At 57.7% G+C, this 17,799-nt stretch overlaps 1 protein-coding gene across 1 annotated transcript in view; it reads left to right on the top strand.

Annotated features, from left to right (window-relative positions):
• SETD1A (SET domain containing 1A, histone lysine methyltransferase) overlaps positions 1–17,543 on the top strand; it is a 960,878-nt gene extending 943,335 nt beyond the window's left edge. Inside the window, exon 20 of the mRNA XM_086932054.1 lies at positions 17,228–17,543. Within this exon, the coding sequence (XP_086788180.1) occupies positions 17,228–17,401 (174 nt within the window). The 3' untranslated portion in view covers positions 17,402–17,543. The remainder of the gene's footprint in view (positions 1–17,227) is intronic.
• The last annotated feature ends 256 nt before the right edge of the window (positions 17,544–17,799 follow it).

Raw genomic sequence — 17,799 nt, 5'->3', positions numbered from 1 at the left:
TGTCACTATTTAGAGTTCCAGTAATCAAGGCCTTTATGGAAGGTCTAAAAAGGGTAATACCACCAAGGAATCCTCCTGCCCCACTCTGGAATCTCAACATTGTCCTCACAAGGATGATGGGACCACCTTTTGAACCAGTACACAAATGCCCTTTACAGTTTCTCTTATGGAAAGTCGCATTCCTCATTGCTATCACATCACTGAGGAGAGTTGGTGAGCTACAGGCATTAATGCTAGAAGAACCTTTCTTTCAACTACACAAAGACAGGATAGTTCTAAGCACCGATCCCAAATTCCTTTCCAAAGTATTTTCTGCTTTTCATATAAATCAATCGGTTTAGTTACCAGTTTTCTTTCCTCACCAGGTTCCTTGGCAGAACAAGCTCTTCACACGATAGACGTTAAAAGAGCTTTATTGTACTACATAGATAGAACAAAAGACTTTCGCAAAACAAAACAACTATTTGTAGCATTTGCTCCTCCTCAAAAAGGCAATCCTATCTCTAAATGTGGTATTGTGAGATGAATTGTTAATTACATTCAAACATGCTATGTTAAAGCCAAAAGGACTTTGACATACCCCCTAGAGCACATCCAACTTGCAAAATAGGGGCTTCTGTGTCCTTTTTAGGTAACATCCGTCTAGACTGTGGGTCTACACTACACACATTTACCAAACACTATTGTGTAGATGTGTTAGCACAACAACAAGCTGATGTAGACCAAGCAGTACTTAAAACACTATTCCAACCAACTGCAACAGCTACCGGTTAGCCACCGCTTTGGGAGAATACTGCTTTATAGTCTATGCAAAGCATGTGTATCTGTTATGTTATGTTATGTTATGTTAGGTAATTTTATAGAGCGCACAGCTGCCCCAGCAAAGGGGCGTCCCGGCGCTGGAGGCAAAAGACAGAGGCAGCAGGACTATTACATGGTGAATAGAAGAGTTTTAATGGCCTTCCGGAAAGGAAGTAGGTTATCCGGGCGGCGGGTCTGTGCGGGAAGGGAGTTCCACAGCTTGGGGGCCAGATAGCAAAAAGACCTTCCCCCGGTTCTAGCATGTTTCACACGGGGGACCACCGCCAACAGCTGCTCCGCAGAGCGTAATAGGCGGTTGGGGACATATGAAATCAGCAAGTTGGATAGCATCTCTGGGGACGATAATTTAAGGACTGGCATGACGCGACGCTAGAGGAGATCGATCGCTACCTCATGGCCATGAGGTCTCTCCCTCCCCTGCCGGGTTCCATGGTGCCTTCAGGCCCAGCGGCCCGGCTGGGGGCCTAGCGGGTCGGGTGCTTCGGCTCCGACGCCGTCGGGTACTTCGGCCCCAGCGCCGCCGGCGACTTCGGTCCCGGCGCCACGGGCCCTCACTGGATCCGGATCCGGGTTGTTGCCGGGTGTAGCTCCCGGCGCCGCCTCCGGGCGAGGCCGTTCCCAATCCTGCCCTCCATTCGGTTCCGGCGCCGGAGCGGCGCCGCTCTCGATGCCGTTTGGAGACTTTTGCTTCCACCAACCGGCCCATCCTTTGAACCTGCATACCAGGAGATGGGTGACGAGGGGATTGGGAGGGGTCTGTGGACCCTCTGGCACAGGAGTGTCAGTCTCAGCAGGACTGGAAAGGTGAGCTTGGGACTGCCAGAGGGCTGGACACCTCGCCAGACACTGGTTTTGTCTCCCCTCCCACCGTGGCTACGGAGGAGGGGGCTGCCTTTAGTGTGGTGCTGACGCAGGCGGCCAAGGCCTTGGGCCTTTCGCTCCCCGTCGCGGCCATGAGGACTAACCACCTCACTGAGGTCCTTAAACTGCAGTCAAGCTCGGCTGAGCCTCTGCTGCCGTTTAATGAGGCCTTGTCAGACGTTCTTTTGGGCACTTGGTCCAAGCCAGCTACAGGTCAGCCTGTAGATAGGAACGTGGCCAGACGCCACCGCCCGGTTCCGGGTGACCCTTGCTTCCTGTCCACCCACCCCACCCCCGAGAGCCTGGTCATTCAGGCCTCCAACTCCCAGAACGCATTCCCGACGGCCCCGCCCGATCTGGAATCCAAGAGGTACGAGCAATACGGTAAGAAAGTATTCTCCTCCCTGAGTTTGGGACTGCGGTCAGTCAACACCACGTGCCTCTTGGGCCGCTACACCCACTCTCTGTGGGACACGGTTGCGGACGTGCTGCCAGAATGTCCAGCGTAGGTCAGGACTAAACTCACCCAAGCCCTTGCGGAGGGTCGAGATGCAGCACGGTTTTCTATCTGTTGTGGGCTGGATACCACTGACTCACTGGGCAGAGCGATGGCAAAGACGGTGGCGATTTGTCGCCACGCCTGGTTGAGGTCCGCCAACTTTTCGGCCGATGTCCAGAACACTCTTATGGACATGCCGTTCGATGGCCATCGCCTTTTCGGCGCCGAGCGCTTTAAGGACTCTAGGGCTACGGCCAAGTCCTTGGGCCTCTCGGCCCCGCGCCAGCAAACTGGTGGCTTTCGCTCCTTTCGTGGCCAAGGAAGGGGCGCTCCCACACGTGCTGCCAGCCACGCACTGCAGACTAACATCCAACGCGGTGGCGGCCGTGGAAACCGCCGTGGCGGCGGTCGGGGACAACAGCGAGGCCGGTCTACACCTTCCCCCCGCAGCATCCGCCTCTAAAGCCTCCGAGTCCATGCTATCTGAAAGAAACAGGTTAGCATTAGAATCCTTACCTTAGAATATCCCCAGGCGTTGGACTGGATCCGGAAATTTTTGCGTAGCAATACCCCTGCGCGTCGTTAGGCGTCGTCTCTGGCTCCGCGTCCGTCGTGTGCGCCAGAATGACGTCGTCGGAGTACTTAGCACCCATGCGCGCTGACGTCAGTTCTTCTTTTTTCCGCCCCAGCTAGCGCAGATCCGGAGAAGCTCTACCCCTTAGTCACTTTTTGACTAAAACTTTTTGATCATTTTTGATCCTCTTCAAGTCGTTCTCGACTCTTCAGGTGCCGGTAGGGATGCCCGGGTTCAAACCCTGCTCGAAGTGTAGTCGACTGATGTCGAATACCGACCCCCTTCGCCGGTGTCTGCAATGCCTAGGCCTCGACCACGACGACTGATCCTGTTCCGACTGTCGAGCCCTGACGTCGAAGGCTAGGCGGGAGCGGTCCCGCAAGCGGTACGAGCTCCGGCAGTCGGCCCCGCGCCATTTGAGGTCCCGGTCCCACGGGAGTTCGAGGGACCGGTCTTGGGGTCGGAGCCCTCGCAGCTCCGGAAGTCGGCATCGGTCTTCTGGTTCCTCCTCAGGTAAGAGGCATGAGAGGTCGGAGCGGCGTCATCGCTCCTCCGACCGCCCCCGACGCTCGCCAGACGCGGCCGGGGTTTTGGGTGGCACCACCCACGCGGCTCTGCCGAAGTCGCTGGCGCCGCATCCTGCCCCATACCTTTGGGTCCCTGAGCAAGATGCGACGCGGTAGGAGATCGAGCAGTACCTCATTGCCATGAGGTCGCTCTCTTCTCCACCGGGCCCCACGGCGCCTTCGGGCCCAGTGGGCCCGGCTCCGGGGCCTAGCGGGTCGGGTGCTCCGGCACCGCAGGCCCCGACCGGATCCGACCTTACGACCTCACCGGCGCCGTCCCCGAGGGTGTCACCACCGGCGCCGACTTCGGTCGACGCCGGCCCCAGTCCTTCTGTCGCTCCCGTTCAGCCGTCGACACGGCCCCGTTGGGAGCCGTATGAGACAGCTCTAGGTACATTCCAGTTCCACAAACGGGCCCCGATTGTTGATCCTGGCTACCAGGAATTGAGTGACGAAGAGGACTGGGAGGGGTCTGAGGACCCTCTGACACAGGAGTGTCAGGACCAAGCGGATTGGACAGTGGAGCTTGGGGAGGCCAGCGGCCTGGACCTCTCTCCAGACACTGGTTTTGTCTCCCCTCCTACCGTGGCTACGGAGGAGGGGGCAGCCTATAGCGTAGTGCTGATCCGGGCGGCTAAGGCCTTAAACCTTAGGCTCCCCTCAGCGGCCGTGAGGACTAATCTCCTCACCGAGGTCCTCAAACCGCAGTCAAGCTCGGTCGAGCCTCTGCTGCGGTTCAATGAGGCCTTTTCTGACGTTCTGTTGGGCACCTTGTCCAAGCCCGCCTCAGGACAGCCTGTGAACAGGAACGTGGCCAGACGCTACCGCCCGGCTCCGGGTGACCCAAGCTTCCTGTCGACCCACCCCACCACCGAGAGCCTGGATATCCAGGCCTCTAACTCCCAGACAGCGTTCCCGTCGGCTCCTCCCGACAGGGAATCCAAGAGGTTTGAACAGTTTGGCAAGAAAGTGTTCTCGTCCCTTAGTCTGGGACTGCGGTCAGTCAACACCGCATGCCTCTTGGGCCGCTACACCCACACCCTGTGGGACACGGTTGCGGACGTGCTGCCACAATGCCCTGAGGAGGTCAGGGCTAAACTCGCCCAAGCCCTAGTGGAGGGTCGAGATGCGGCACGGTACTCTATCCGGTGCGGACTGGATACCACTGGGCAGAGCGATGGCTACGACAGTGGCGGTTCGACGCCACGCCTGGTTATGGTGCGCCAATTTTTCGGCCGATGTCCAGGCTACTCTTCTGGACATGCCGTTTGATGGCCGTCGCCTGTTTGGCGACCAGGCAGACCATGCGCATGAGCGCTTTAAAGACTCCAGGGCTACGGCCAAGTCTTTGGGCCTCTCAGCCCCGCGCCAGTAGTCGGGTGCCTTTCGCTACTTTCGTGGCCAAGGAAGGGGCGCCCCCACACATGCCGCCAGCCACACGCCGCCTCAACAGAATCTTCAGCGTGGTGGTGGCCTTGGAAACCGCCGGGGAGGCGGTCGGGGACAACGGCGAGGCCAGTCCGCACCCGCTCCTGCAGCATCCGCCTCAAAACCTTCCTAGACCGAGTTTTCAGGCCCATGTGACGCCAGTGGGGGGCAGGGTCCGCCATCACCTCTTCCACTGGCGCACCGTCACATCGGACAGGTGCGTGCTGCAAAACGTCCGATGGGGTTACTCCCTCCCCTTCGAGGCGACCCCTCCAGCCATGCCACCGCAGTGGAGAAGTGTGGCTCACTGGTTAGAGGAGGCAGACCTGGAAGCAGAGGTCAGCCCGGGACCAGGGTTCAATTCCCGGCTTGGCAGGGTCTTGAGTCCTAAAATGTCCATGGACTCGACAATTCTCGCTCTGGTGCCTACTCAATTCACGGGTTCACTCTGCGACTCTGGGCAATAGCTTGCTTAATCTCCACAACGGCCCCTCGCGGCGGGATGCCTGGCTTTCACCTTGCGGATACCCTGCCGGGGTTATCTCACAGGGGAATACCAGGACGGGTTCCCTAAGCAAGCGCTTAGAAACCGCTCGGTGATTTGCGCTATATAAATTCCTGTACATATAAATTCCTGTACATTTACATTTACAGTACCACCGCATGTCGGGGGACCACTTGCCACTTCTGCAAGAGGAGGTTACGGCCCTCTTGGCCAAGGGAGCCATCGAGCGCGTTCCTGGGCCAGAAGTAGGGTGTGGTTGTTACTCCCACTACTTTCTGGTACCCAAGAAGGGCAAAGGGTGCCCTATCTTGGACCTACGGAACGTCAACGGCTTCCTCCGGGGTCTTGGCTGCCCTAGACCCGCAAGACTGGATGGTGGGGTTGGACTTGCAGGACGCTTACTTTCACATCCCCGTCCTGCCGGCCCACCGGCGTTACCTGCGGTTCACGGTAGGCCTCGAGCACTTTCAGTTCACCGTGCTCCCCTTTGGCCTTACCAGCGCCCCACGGATGTTCACGAAAGTGGTGGCGGTGGTCGCAGCTCATCTGCGCAGGTTAGGGGTTTCAGTCTTCCCCTACCTAGACGACTGGTTGTTGAAGGCGGGCTCGCCCCAGTCAGTCGTCAGCCACCTCCAGACAACGGCAGACCTCTTGCACCAGCTGGGGTTTTCCATCAATGTGCCGAAGTCACACCTGTGCCCCTCTCAGAAGCTCCTCTCCATCGGAGCGGTTCTTGACTCTGTGCAGTTTCGGATTCATCCTCCCGAACAACGGTTTCGGGATATTCAGGCTCTGATTCAAATCTTTCAGCCTTTATCCCGGGTCTCGGTCAGGTTGACGCTGTGGCTTCTGGGGGCTGATGGCCTCCTGCATCCTTCTGGTGCATCACGCCCGGTGGCGGATGCGGGCTCTGCAGTGGGACCTGAAGTTTTAGTGGGCCCAGCATCAGGGCAACCTGTCCGACCATGTCCTGATCTCAGAGGGCACTGCGAGAGAGCTGCAGTGGTGGCTCACGGACCGCGATTGGGTCAGCGGCAGGTCCCTCTCCTTACCACAACGGGGGCACGTAGTTGTGACGGACGCGTCCCTCCTAGGTTGGGGAGGCCACATGGGAGAGGCGGAGATCAGAGGCCTCTGGTCTCCGGCGGAGTCCCGGCTCCATATCAACCTTCTGGAGCTGAGGGTGATTTGTCTTGCTCTGAAGGCATTCCTCCCCTCTGTCCGGGGGAGCCTAGTGCAGGTGTTCACGGACAACACCACTGCCATGTGGTACTCAAACAAACAGGGTGGGGTGGGGTCGTGGACCCTCTGCCAGGAGGCTCTGCGCCTCTGGCAGTGGCTGGAACATCAGGGTGTGACCCTGGTGGTTCAACGCCTGGCAGGTTCTCTGAACGCCAGGGCAGACCAACTCAGCCGGCGGTGCATGAAGGATCACGAATGGCGTCTGAACTCTGATGTGGCGCAAGGCCTCTTTCTGCAGTGGGGAGAGCCTTGGTTAGATCTATTCGCCACAGAAGAGAACGCGCAATGTCATCAGTTCTGCGCGTTGGAATTTCCAAGGCGGCACTCGCTCGGAGACGCTTTTCATCGCGAGTGGAGTTGCGGTCTGTTGTACGCCTTTCTGCCTATACCACTTCTGCCCAGAATTCTGAAGAAGATCAAGCGCGACCTGGTCCAAGTTATCCTTGTGGCTCCGGACTGGGCACAAAGGTACTCGTATCCCGAGCTACTCAGTATGTCTGTCGGTCCCCCGGTTTGTCTGCCTCTTCAGGAGGACCTTCTGTCGCAGCAGCAGGGGGCGGTCCTCCACCCGAACCTGTCCAGTCCCCACCTACATGCTTGGAGATTGAGCGGCGACAGTTGATGCCATTTGAATATCCTCCTGAAGTCTGTACTGTGATTCTGGCAGCCAGGCGTCCCTCCACAAAGTCGGTATACGCCTGCAGGTGGAGCAGATTTGTGGCATCGTGCACAGCAAAGGCTGTGGATCCTCTCTCTGCCCCGCTTTCTGAGGTTCTTCTCTTCCTTCTTTCTCTTGCCCAGCAGGGCTCTGCTCTGGGCACTCTCATGGGCTACCTTTCTGCCCTTTCAGCCTTTTTAAGGCTACCTGATCAGCCATCTTTGTTCAAGTCCCCAATTGTAAATAGGTTTTTGAAGGGCATCACACACGTTCCCCCCCTGTTACATTTGTGATGCCTCAGTGGGACTTGAACCTTGTTCTTACCTATCTGATGTGCGCTCCCTTTGAGCCACTTCATAACTGTCCTCTTTGCCTTCTTACTCAGAAGACTGCTTTCCTGGTCGCCATCACCTCTGCCAGGAGAGTGAGTGCGATCCAGGTTCTTTCTTCCAAACCTCCTTTCCTTTCTGTCCATCCGGACAAGGTTGTGTTGCGGACAAGACCCTCTTTCCTGCCCAAGGTTGTCACAGCCTTCCACATCGGGCAGTCCATCACCTTGCCCTCCTTCTTTCCGCCTCCGCATCCCTCAAAGGAGAAAGAGCGGCTCCACCGTCTGGACCCAAAACGTGCGCTCTCGTTTTATCTGGATCGCACACGACAGTTCCGGGTGGATGACCAACTCTTTGTTGGTTACGTGGGAGCTAAGAAGGGATGGGCGGTACACAAGCGGACCGTCTCTCGGTGGGTCGTGTTGTGTATCAAGGCATGCTACTCCTTGGCTTAGAAGGAACCTCCTGTTGGGCTGCGTGCCCATTCCACTCAGGCCACGGCGGCTACTACTGCCCTGGGCCGGGGAGTCCCCTTGCAAGACATTTGTCAGGCAGCTACGTGGGCCTCGATGCACACGTTTGCAAGACACTACTGCCTGGACAGTCAAGTCCGGAGGGATGGCTTCTTTGGCCGTTCCGTCCTCCAGGACTTTCTGGTGTGATTATTGGTTCGCAGACCCACCACCGGGGTTGGTATTGCTGGGGTATCTATTCTAAGGTAAGGAATCTAATACTAACCCGTTTCTTTCAGATGAACAAGTTACTTACCTTCGGTAACGATATATCTGGAAGAAACAGTAGTTAGTATTAGATTCCTTTCCACCCCACCCATCCTCCCCGTTCTGCGAACCGATTCGTAGGGTTAAGGTCTTCCCCTTTCAGGGCCCTAGTTTCATGGCACCAGTGTTGGTTTTTATCATGGCTCTGCGTTTCTGGCGCGGAAAAGCTGAGTATAAGAACTGACGTCAGCACGCGAGGGTGGCGTCTAAGTACTCCGGCGACGTCATCCCGGCGCAATCGACGACGGACGCGGAGCCGCAGATGACGCCTACCGACGCGCAGGGGTACTGCTACGCAAAAGTTTCCGGATCCAGTCTGACGCCTGGGGATATTCTAAGGTAAGGAATCTAATACTAACTACTGATTCTTCCAGATATATCGTTACCGAAGGTAAGTAACTTGTTCATTGGTTGTACCAAGACCCATGGAATAATCAATCCGCTCTTGATGGGGTTTTCTTAAGCTAGAAAATGGAAAGCAGTACCGTAGAGGACGCTATCGAGATTGATAGTCCTCTGCAAAAAGGTCTGCAAGGCACTGGCCACAAACACCCGTCCGATTGTCTGAGAGCCCACTCCACCAAGGCCACAAGTGCTACTTCTGTGTTCGCGTGAGGGGTGTCAGTCCTTGTAACCTGCCAGTTTGCGACTGAGGTGTTGGACGTTATTTCCACAAAGCACTACCTGCTTTGACATCCAGGTCCAGCGACAAGGACACTTCATCAACTGGGTTCACCATGTTTTTTAGATTTGAATCCACTCCACCACCCCTCCACCTTTGGGAGGTACATTGTAATTATTTATTCTAAAAGTGAGGAATCTGCAGTTAGACATATCCATCAGAAGACCAAGTTACTTACCATTGGTAACACATTTTTTTGTAAATGCAGTGTCTTGCTGCTCATTCCTCGCTGCCCTCCTCCTTTCCTTTTCTGTTAAGTGGCCTCTATTTAACATCTAAATAGATACCTTATTAGAGATCAGCACACTTTCCCCATCAATTTATTTTGACTTGCGCGTCTAATGGAACGGAAACAGATAAGAAACTGACATGAACATGCAGAGGTGGCGCTTACATAAAGCTCCGCTCTGTCACTTCTGGGCTGAATGGAGTTAGTGCAGAACCACCCATGCTATCTACTGGTGTGCAGGAGCTTTTCCGAAAAATTCTCCAGATCCAGTCTGGCACCTGTAGGATATTTTGTTCAAATCTGTTTTTATTGTGAACACAGCGATAAGCCTACAACCCCGTGTCGGGGCCGGCCGCGCATAGAAGAACTTGAAGGCGTGAGCAACCAGAGGGGGGTTGGAGCATTAACATAGCGCCCTGCCTACAACCCCCAGAAGGGGCCGGCCGCGTGGCTTAGGGGTAGTGATAGCAAGAGGCGGCCATGTGCGGGTGCTGCATCGTTGTGCGGGGGAGGCGCGCATGGAAGTAAGAACTGTAGTGTCATGTTTTCCAAAGGCCCAACGGGCCCGAACTGCCCCGTAGGGGGGGCGGAAGCCAGAGTGGCAAGTAGGAAGGAAGAAAAAGTCGGAGGAAGATTGAGCAGAGGCGAGAGGAAGAGGGGCCAGGGGGGAAGATATCAGTCGCCGGTCGGGGGGCAAAAACGCAAGCTGGTGTGCGGTGTGGTAGAGCGCAACAGTGCCTGCACTGGGGGAAGCAGTTAAGGACCCAGTCTGCTCGGGTCAGCGGGGATGAGGGCGTCCTCAAATAGCTGCAGGGCACGAAGCCTGGGGGGCATGTGGCGTGCATAGCTGATGGAGCACAGATGGCGCACGAGGGGTTCCCACACTGCCTTGAAGCGCACGCCCCTCGTTTGTATTCGCGCCGTGAGCAGCTCCATAGTCAGGACCTGCCAGAGGCGCACAAACCAGGAGGCTATCGGCGGCGCCTCAGCCCGCTTCCAGTACAAAGCAATGAGTTGCTTGGCAGCGCCTAACATGTGAAGTGTGAGGATCCAGTCGCTGCGCGTGAGGGCCCTAAGTGCAGGGGGTCGAATGCCCAGCAGGAGCGTGCAAACCTCTTCAGGCAGGGGGAAACCCAACACCCTCTTAATGTGACTGAGGACCTCCTTCCAGAAGACAGCTAGAGTAGGGCATGACCACCAGATGTGCACGAAGTCGCCAGTCGCAGTGCCACACCTCCAGCACAGCGGCGAGGAAGTAGGGAACATTTTGCTGAGTCTCAGGGGGGTATAGTACCATTGCGTAAGCATCTTGTATGCGTTTTCCCTCTGCGGAATGCTGCGGTAGGTTTTAGGGATGTCGTTCCACAGCCTGGCCCACTGAGAAGGCGTTATATCGGCGCCGGTCACCGACTGCCATTGTCTCTGGTAGGGGTGCGCAGGTGGAGCGGTGGGGTGCTGCAGTATGTTATAGATCTGGGAGATAAGCCTTTTCAGCCCCCCTAGGGAGCGTCCCAGTTTCTCGAATGGCGTGTAGGCCCTGGTGGCAGCCCGGTACATGTCATCTCCCATAGTCCAATGACGCAGTTGGGCATACTGTAGGGCGGCGGTCGAGGGTAGACCGAATTCCTCCCTGCAGTCGGGCCATGATTTAGGTGCCCCTCCAAGAAAGAGGTCTCCTATAACTCTGCAGTCCCCTTGTGTCCAGCTTTCAAAAGCGCGGGTCCGGGCTGCGGGGGGAAAGTGCGGGTTACCAGCGATGGGGGTGTGTGGAGAGGGGAACGTGGTGAGGCCTTTGGACACCGCCACCCTGTCCCAGACGTCAAGGACTGTTTTCGTCGGGACCGCCATATATGCACTCCTGGATCGCACCACGCGCGGTAGCCTAGGCAGGTCCCATATGGTGCGCCCCGTGACCACCCGGTCCATGTGGAACCAGTGCTTGTCGCTCTCGCGCGCACCCCATTCTATGACGAACGCGAAGGTGCGCCGCCCAGTAGTAGTGGAGAAGGTTCGGGCAGGCGAGGCCGCCCCTGTCCCTCGGTTCCATGAGGACTTTCTGTGAAAACCGGGGTCGCTTACCACCCCAGATGAAGGACGTGAGGTCACGTTGGAGACTCTTAATGCAGTGGAGCGGGATTGGGGTGGGTAAGCACTGGAAAACATATAGAATACGGGGGAGGACCGACATCTTGACCGCGTTGAGCCTCCCTAGCCAGGAAATCATCAAGGGCTTCCATTTCCGCAGGTCCGCCAGGACTTCTTTGCGGCAAGATGCCCAGTTCCGCGCGGACCATGAGTCCAGGTGGGGCGTTAGGTCCAGACCCAAGTATTTGATGTGGCTCTCCGCCCAACGGTAGGGTGTAACCCCTTTCAGGAAGTCGACCTCCTCCTCAGGGATGGTGAGGTTAAGCGCCCAGGATTTGGTGTGGTTAATTTTAAGGCCTGACGCTCGTTCAAATAGGGAGAGGGCGTCATGCACCGCCGGGAGGGAGTCCCGAGGGCGCGTAAGAGTGAGGATCAGATCGTCAGCGAACAGCGCTACTTTGTTGGCACGTCCCCCGTGGGGGATTCCGTGAATGTCAGGAGTGCGCCTAATCAGCTCCGCCAATGGCTCCACCGCTAGGGCGAACAGGAGCGGCGAGAGCGGGCATCCCTGCCTCGTGCCCCTGTGAATCGAGAGCGGCGGTGTTAGTTGGCCGTTGACCCGAATTCTGGCCTGTGGTCCGAGATAGGGGGCCATGCACCTAGAGATCATGTTAGGGCCAAGACCGAGCTTCTGGAGGACCGCTCGCAAGAAGGTCCAGTCGACCCGGTCGAAGGCCTTCTCCGCGTCTAGCGAGAGGAGGCAGGCCGGTATATCCCAATGCCGTACCTTCCCCACTAAGTGTGCCAACCTGCGCACGTTGTCGGCCCCCTGTCGATCCCGAATAAATCCCACCTGGTCCGGGTTTACTAATCCCGGCATGTACGGGTCCAGCCGTTTGGCCAGGATCTTGGTGTAGATCTTAAGATCGGTATTCAGGAGGGCGATGGGGCGATAGGAGGAGCACAGGTCAGGGTCTTTCCCAGGCTTGAGGATCAGGGCGATCTCCGCCAGGCCCATGTCGGGGGACGGGCCAGTGGTGTCAGAGAAGGAACCGTACAGCCGCAGCAGGTGCGGGCGGAGCTGGGTCAGGAATAAGCGGTAGAAGGCCAACGGCAGACCGTCTGGTCCCGGGGTTCTCCCAGTGGGGAGGTCCTTGACGGCCTCCGTTATTTCCTCCTCCTGCAGGGGACCTTCTAGTGTAGCTGCACATGCTGGGGACAGCGGAGATCCCTCGAAATCCGTAAGAACGGCCTCCCGCGCCTCCGCAGAGGTAGGCTCCTCAGCATATAGGGAGGAGTAGTAGGTGACGAAGGCTTCCTGCTTGGCTTTTTCAGAGGTGGCGCAGGTGCCATCCTGCCGCTTGACGTTGGCGATGTGGGCCCTGGCTGCACGCGCTCGCAGCCTGCCTGCCAGCAGGCGTCCAACTTTGTCCCCGCCCTCGTAGTAGCGTTGTTTGAGCGCCAGCAGGGAGCGCTCTGCCTTGTTGGTGCGCAGCGTGCAGAGTTGCCCCCTGAGGTTGGCGAGCGTTCTCTTAGACGCCTGCGAGGGGGAGTCCCTGTCCCGAGCCTCCGCTTGTTTGATCTCACTAGCCAGGTCGGTTTCTAGCTTAAACGCCTCCCGCCTCCGCGCCACCGCCAGGGAGGTAATGTGGCCCCTAATGGTGGCCTTGAAGGCATCCCAGATCGTATGGAAAGGCAAATCAGGGGTATCGTTAATGGTGAAGTACGAGTCTATGGCGTCACGGATGCTGGCAACATCCTCCGGGTCCCGAAGGATACTCGGCGGGAGTACCCACCTCCGCTCGCGAGTGGCATGGGCCAGGGGACCTTGTAGCAAAAGTTCCACATGTGCGTGGTCCGATAGGGAAATGTCGGATATAGCGGCAGTCAAGGAATCTCGGGCCAATTCAAGGGAGGTGAAAAGATAGTCAAGACGGGAGTACGTCCTATGGGAGTGTGAATAAAAGGAGTAGTCCCGGGTTCCCGGGTTGTGGTAGCGCCACACATCCACAAGTCCCAGGTCCGTAAGCTGCGTTCTAAGGGCAGAAGACATTGCCCCCGTGCCATTAAAGGAGGCCCCCGCCCGGTCTAACTCCGGGTCCCACACTAGATTAAAGTCTCCGCCCAAGATCACACAAGGGTCGCCTGGTGGGAACTGGTCTCGCAGGAGCGCCTGGAGGTATTTGTCCTGCGACTGGTTGGGCGCATATACACATTCCAGGGTGAACTTTGCACTACCCATCTGCACCGTGGCTCGGAGGAAACGCCCGTCAGCACTCTTGAAGGGTTTCGTGGGTCCCCGTCTGAAGCCTGCCCTGCAGAGGATTGCCACCCCCGCCGTCTTAGTGTCAGAGGAGGCCCAGAACTGTGTGGGGTATCTAGGGTGTGCCATGCGCCTGGTATCCCCCTTCAGAAGGTGCGTCTCCTGGAGGAGGATAATGTCAGGGGAGTGATGCAGGAGATAGCGCCATATCTGATTCCGTTTGTTGGGGGAGTTGAGCCCTTTGACATTGAGTGATAGGACCTTCAGGGGCGCGGGGATGTTCGCTGTCATCGCACTAAGGGGGGGCGGGGCTGTACAAGTACCCATGAAGCATCCCCCCCCCGCAGACAGGGCAGCGTCAGTTTCACCTCGCCCCCAGCGTGCCAACCCTCGTAGGTCCCACCATGTCACCCCTCTGCAAGCGCGGGGAGAGAACAGGAAGAAAGGGCAGCGCGAGGGGAAAGTAGGAAGAAAAGAGAGAGAAGGAAGATAAAGGGTGTAAAGAAGAAACACAACCAAAACAGGCCAACAGGGCCATTGTACAGTGTCCCAGGTACCGGACATCCTCTACCCGAGGGTTCGGATGAACACAGGAATGTCACTTCCTACGGGACAAAGGGAGGGAGCGGAGATCTGGGTGGGTGAGATGAAATCCGGTCGTCTCGCAGCCCGTCCACCCCGCTGTCACAAGGAAGTCCGGGGGTAGTTCGAGCCGGGAGGCCCCCAAGTTCAGACCAGGCGCCAAGGGGGCACCGAAGCTCGGCGATGCGGAGCAGGGCCCGAAAGGGGCGAAGTCCATCATCCGCTCCCCCTGACCCCCATAGGGGGGGAAGCCGCGGAGGCGGCCCGCAAGAGAGGGGGGGGACCCCATCCCCAAGAACAGCAGGGTCAGGTCACCAAGGCGTGGTAGGGCAGGTCCAGGTGCCCAGGGGACGAATGCAGGCTTAGGGCAGCGTGAGTCTCAGTAATCATGTTCAGTGGTCTCCTGGAGTTGAAGGACGGTCCCCTCCCTCAGTGCCGGAGGCGAGAAGCTGGGAAGCCTGCTCCTCGCGGTCGCCCTCGAGGGAGCGAATGTGAGCGATAATGTCTTGCTTGGTCTGCGAGGCGGAGAGGCTATCCACTGGGGGGGACCGGCGACGTTTGCGCACAGTGGACCAGTCTGGGCGCGGAGGGGCCCTCTCCGGGTGATGAGAGCGGGATGGGCTGTGGTCCGGGGACTCCGGCATATCAAGCAGTTGCGCCGCTTCTCGGTAGGACCGGAGGGCCCTTCGTTTGCCCTCCCACCTGAAGATGAGGGCAAAGGGGTGTCCCCACTGATAGGAAACGTTGAGGGCCCGGAGTCTCTCCGTGATCGGGCGGAAGACCTTCCTCCTGTGGAGCGTGGTGGGGGCCAGGTCCTGGAAGATCTGGATCTTGTGACCTCCATATCTCAGGTCCGGGTTGTCTCTAGCCGCTTTTAGTATGGCTTCCTTCTCCGTGAAGTAGTGGAGCCTGGTGACGATGTCGGGCAGGAGGCCCGCTTTGCCCCCCGCTCCAAAGACTCGATGTGCGCGATCGAGGCGCGGTGGGGGGGCGTCTTCCTCGCCCCACACAGCGTGCAGGAGTAGGGCCACGTAGGCCATGGTATCAGTCCCCTCTTCGAGTGGCACACCCCGTATGCGGAGGTTGTTGCGGCGCCCCCTGTTTTCTAGGTCCTCCTGCTTGATCTGGAGCTGGATATGCTGCTCTTCCAGGGTCGCCACCCTCTGCCAGATCTGCTCCAGGTCTTCGGTGCGGGAGTCAACCGTTTTCTCCAGACCGTCAACCCGGTCGCCGAGGTCGGTGACCTCCTTGCGCAGCTCTTTGACGCACGAGTGGACCTCCGTCCTGAGGGACCCAATTTCGGACTTTAAGTCAGCCATGAAGGAGGACATGAAGGCCTGAGTCACTGGGGGGGGAGTCGGCAGGCGGCAGAGGCTTCCCCCCTGATGTTGAGGAGCCCCCGGAGGATGGCGGCGAGCCCGCTTTGCCCCACATGGAAGCCACTGATGCACCTCTGGTCGTCGCCGTTGGGGGGTCCGGCTTGTTCCCCTTGCCACGGGTCATGGTCCACTCAGGGCGTCCAGGGATAGCGGGGGGAGGGCAAGCTGTTGCGTGTAGCCCCCGGTCAGCGGTGGTGGAGAGTCCAAGGGAGGTCCCACAGGTGCCCCAGCAATCCAGCCACACAGGGCCCACGATCAGGGGCTCTAGATCGCAAGGCAGGAGATGGCGGGGTGTGATAGGGCCTCCACAAGCATGAGGCAGGGCTGGTCTGTTGTCAGTCTGCGAGGCGCGCCAGGGCAGCGGGGGTCCTGTGTGCAGGGAGGCTGCGTGAGCGAGTGAGATGGCTCTGCCGGGGAGGCAAGGCGGCGTGCAGGCAGGGGGGGTGGTGTAAGACTGTTAGCGGTAGTCGTCCCGCGGTGGCCAGGATCCGGGTCCCGCAGGCTGAGAACCTCCAATGGCTGTGGCAAGACTCGGCCTCTCGTTCCCGCCAAAGTCGGGGCCTTCCCCAAGGGCAGTGCCCGGGCAGCCCCACAGCCCCCCGTCAAGGCTCGCTAGGGCAGCAGGGTGTTCGAGGGCAGGGGGTCGCGTGGGCGAGCGAACTGGCCACCCGCCTCCAGGCGTAGCCCCACGAGCAGCCGATCAGGGGGACAAGATGGCGGTCCGGGCTGAAGCAAGGCCCTCCTATTGCCGGACCCCGCCAGGGACAGACAGGGGGAGGGGGCGGCGCGGAGGCCGTAGCTCACCAGGAGTGTCCCGCGGCGGATGTAGGATCTGGAGCTGGGGCTCGTGAGGGGAGAGCCTCCGGCGTCTTCTCCGGGTCCGGCCTCTCGTTCCCGCCCAAGCCGGGGCCTCTCCTGATCGCAGCGCCCGGGCGGTCACAGCGTCCTCCGCCGGGGGCAGCCCGGCGCCAGCAGCCTCGATGGTGCGCCCAAGCAGCTAGTCGGCACCACGGAGGGAGATTCGCCACAGTGAGGGCTCAGGGAGTCACCAGCACCTCGCCAGCGTCGGTGATCGGCTCCGCTCTGGGAGAGCCGGGCCAGGGGACTCAGCGGCAGACCCCGCGGCAAGATGGCGGCCAGGGGCCGATCGCGGAGGTCCCGGGGCTCCGGGCGTCTGCAGCGGGATTCCCAACGATCAGGACTCGCCTCCGGGAGATGTTGCTGGCAGGGCTCGCAGCAATCGGGGGGCCCCCAGATGGAAGAACCCCCCCAGACGTCGCTAAAACAAGCTGATTGCACAGCGGGGCGACGGAGCTCGCACGAGACGCGTCCGCTCACATCGCTGTCTCGGCCACGCCCCCCACCTGTAGGATATTTTAAAGGTGAAGTATCTGCAGTTGGATAGGGTCTCCACCAGGAAAGGCATTTTTTAAGCTAAATACTTGCTCCTCTGTATTAACATAAAGCTCTTTTTAAAACCAAATTTGTTTACATTGAAAAGGTGTCCCAGAATTTAGATCAGGGTCTGTACAATTGAGATGTTTCAAATCAACGAAGAGTCCTACAATGGAGAAGTAGGATTGCCAGTAAGTTACTCTTTTATATGAAAAGACTCCCACTGTCATCTAATAATAAATAGTTTGTTTTGTTTTTGGGGTACTCATTCCAGGAAAGAGAATCCCATGTAACATAATTATCTGTACAAATGCTTGCCAGCTTCATTCTTTGTTTTCCCCCTCCACAGCCTAATTGCTATGCCAAAGTGATCACCATAGAGTCTCAGAAGAAGATTGTCATCTACTCCAAGCAGGCCATTGGCATCAATGAAGAGATCACCTACGATTACAAATTCCCCATTGAGGAAAACAAGATCCCCTGCCTTTGTGGGACTGAGAACTGCAGAGGCACGCTGAATTAATATCCAAGACTTTGCCCAAAAACGCCTGGCAATCACCGAAGATTGGGTTGCTGCTACTGCGCCAAAGAGATGTCTGGACTGCTTGGGCTGCTGAATCATGCCACACCTTTGTGCGGGTGCAGATGGGCTCATGTGGGTCAGAACCCTATTTGGGATGAGAGAAGCAGGTGTTTGCCTCTGAATAATGGCACAGTCAGCTACATCGAGGGTTGGACCCAAGCTTTGACGTGGCATAAGCCCACCCCATTCTGAAGGAAACAATGGCATTTCTTTTATTTCTTAAATTTTAACTTATTTTTAAACTATTTTTTATTTTGCACTGAAACCTCCCAGCTTTTATACCATGGAACTTCCCTTAATGCAATCTTTTGCATTTGCTGTGTTTTTTTAATGTTTCT

This window comes from Lissotriton vulgaris, chromosome 7, assembly GCF_964263255.1.
Source record: "Lissotriton vulgaris chromosome 7, aLisVul1.2, whole genome shotgun sequence".
Classification (NCBI taxonomy): domain Eukaryota; kingdom Metazoa; phylum Chordata; class Amphibia; order Caudata; family Salamandridae; genus Lissotriton; species Lissotriton vulgaris.
Note: the sequence above shows the minus strand (reverse complement) of the source record. Positions and strands in the feature narration are given on the sequence as shown.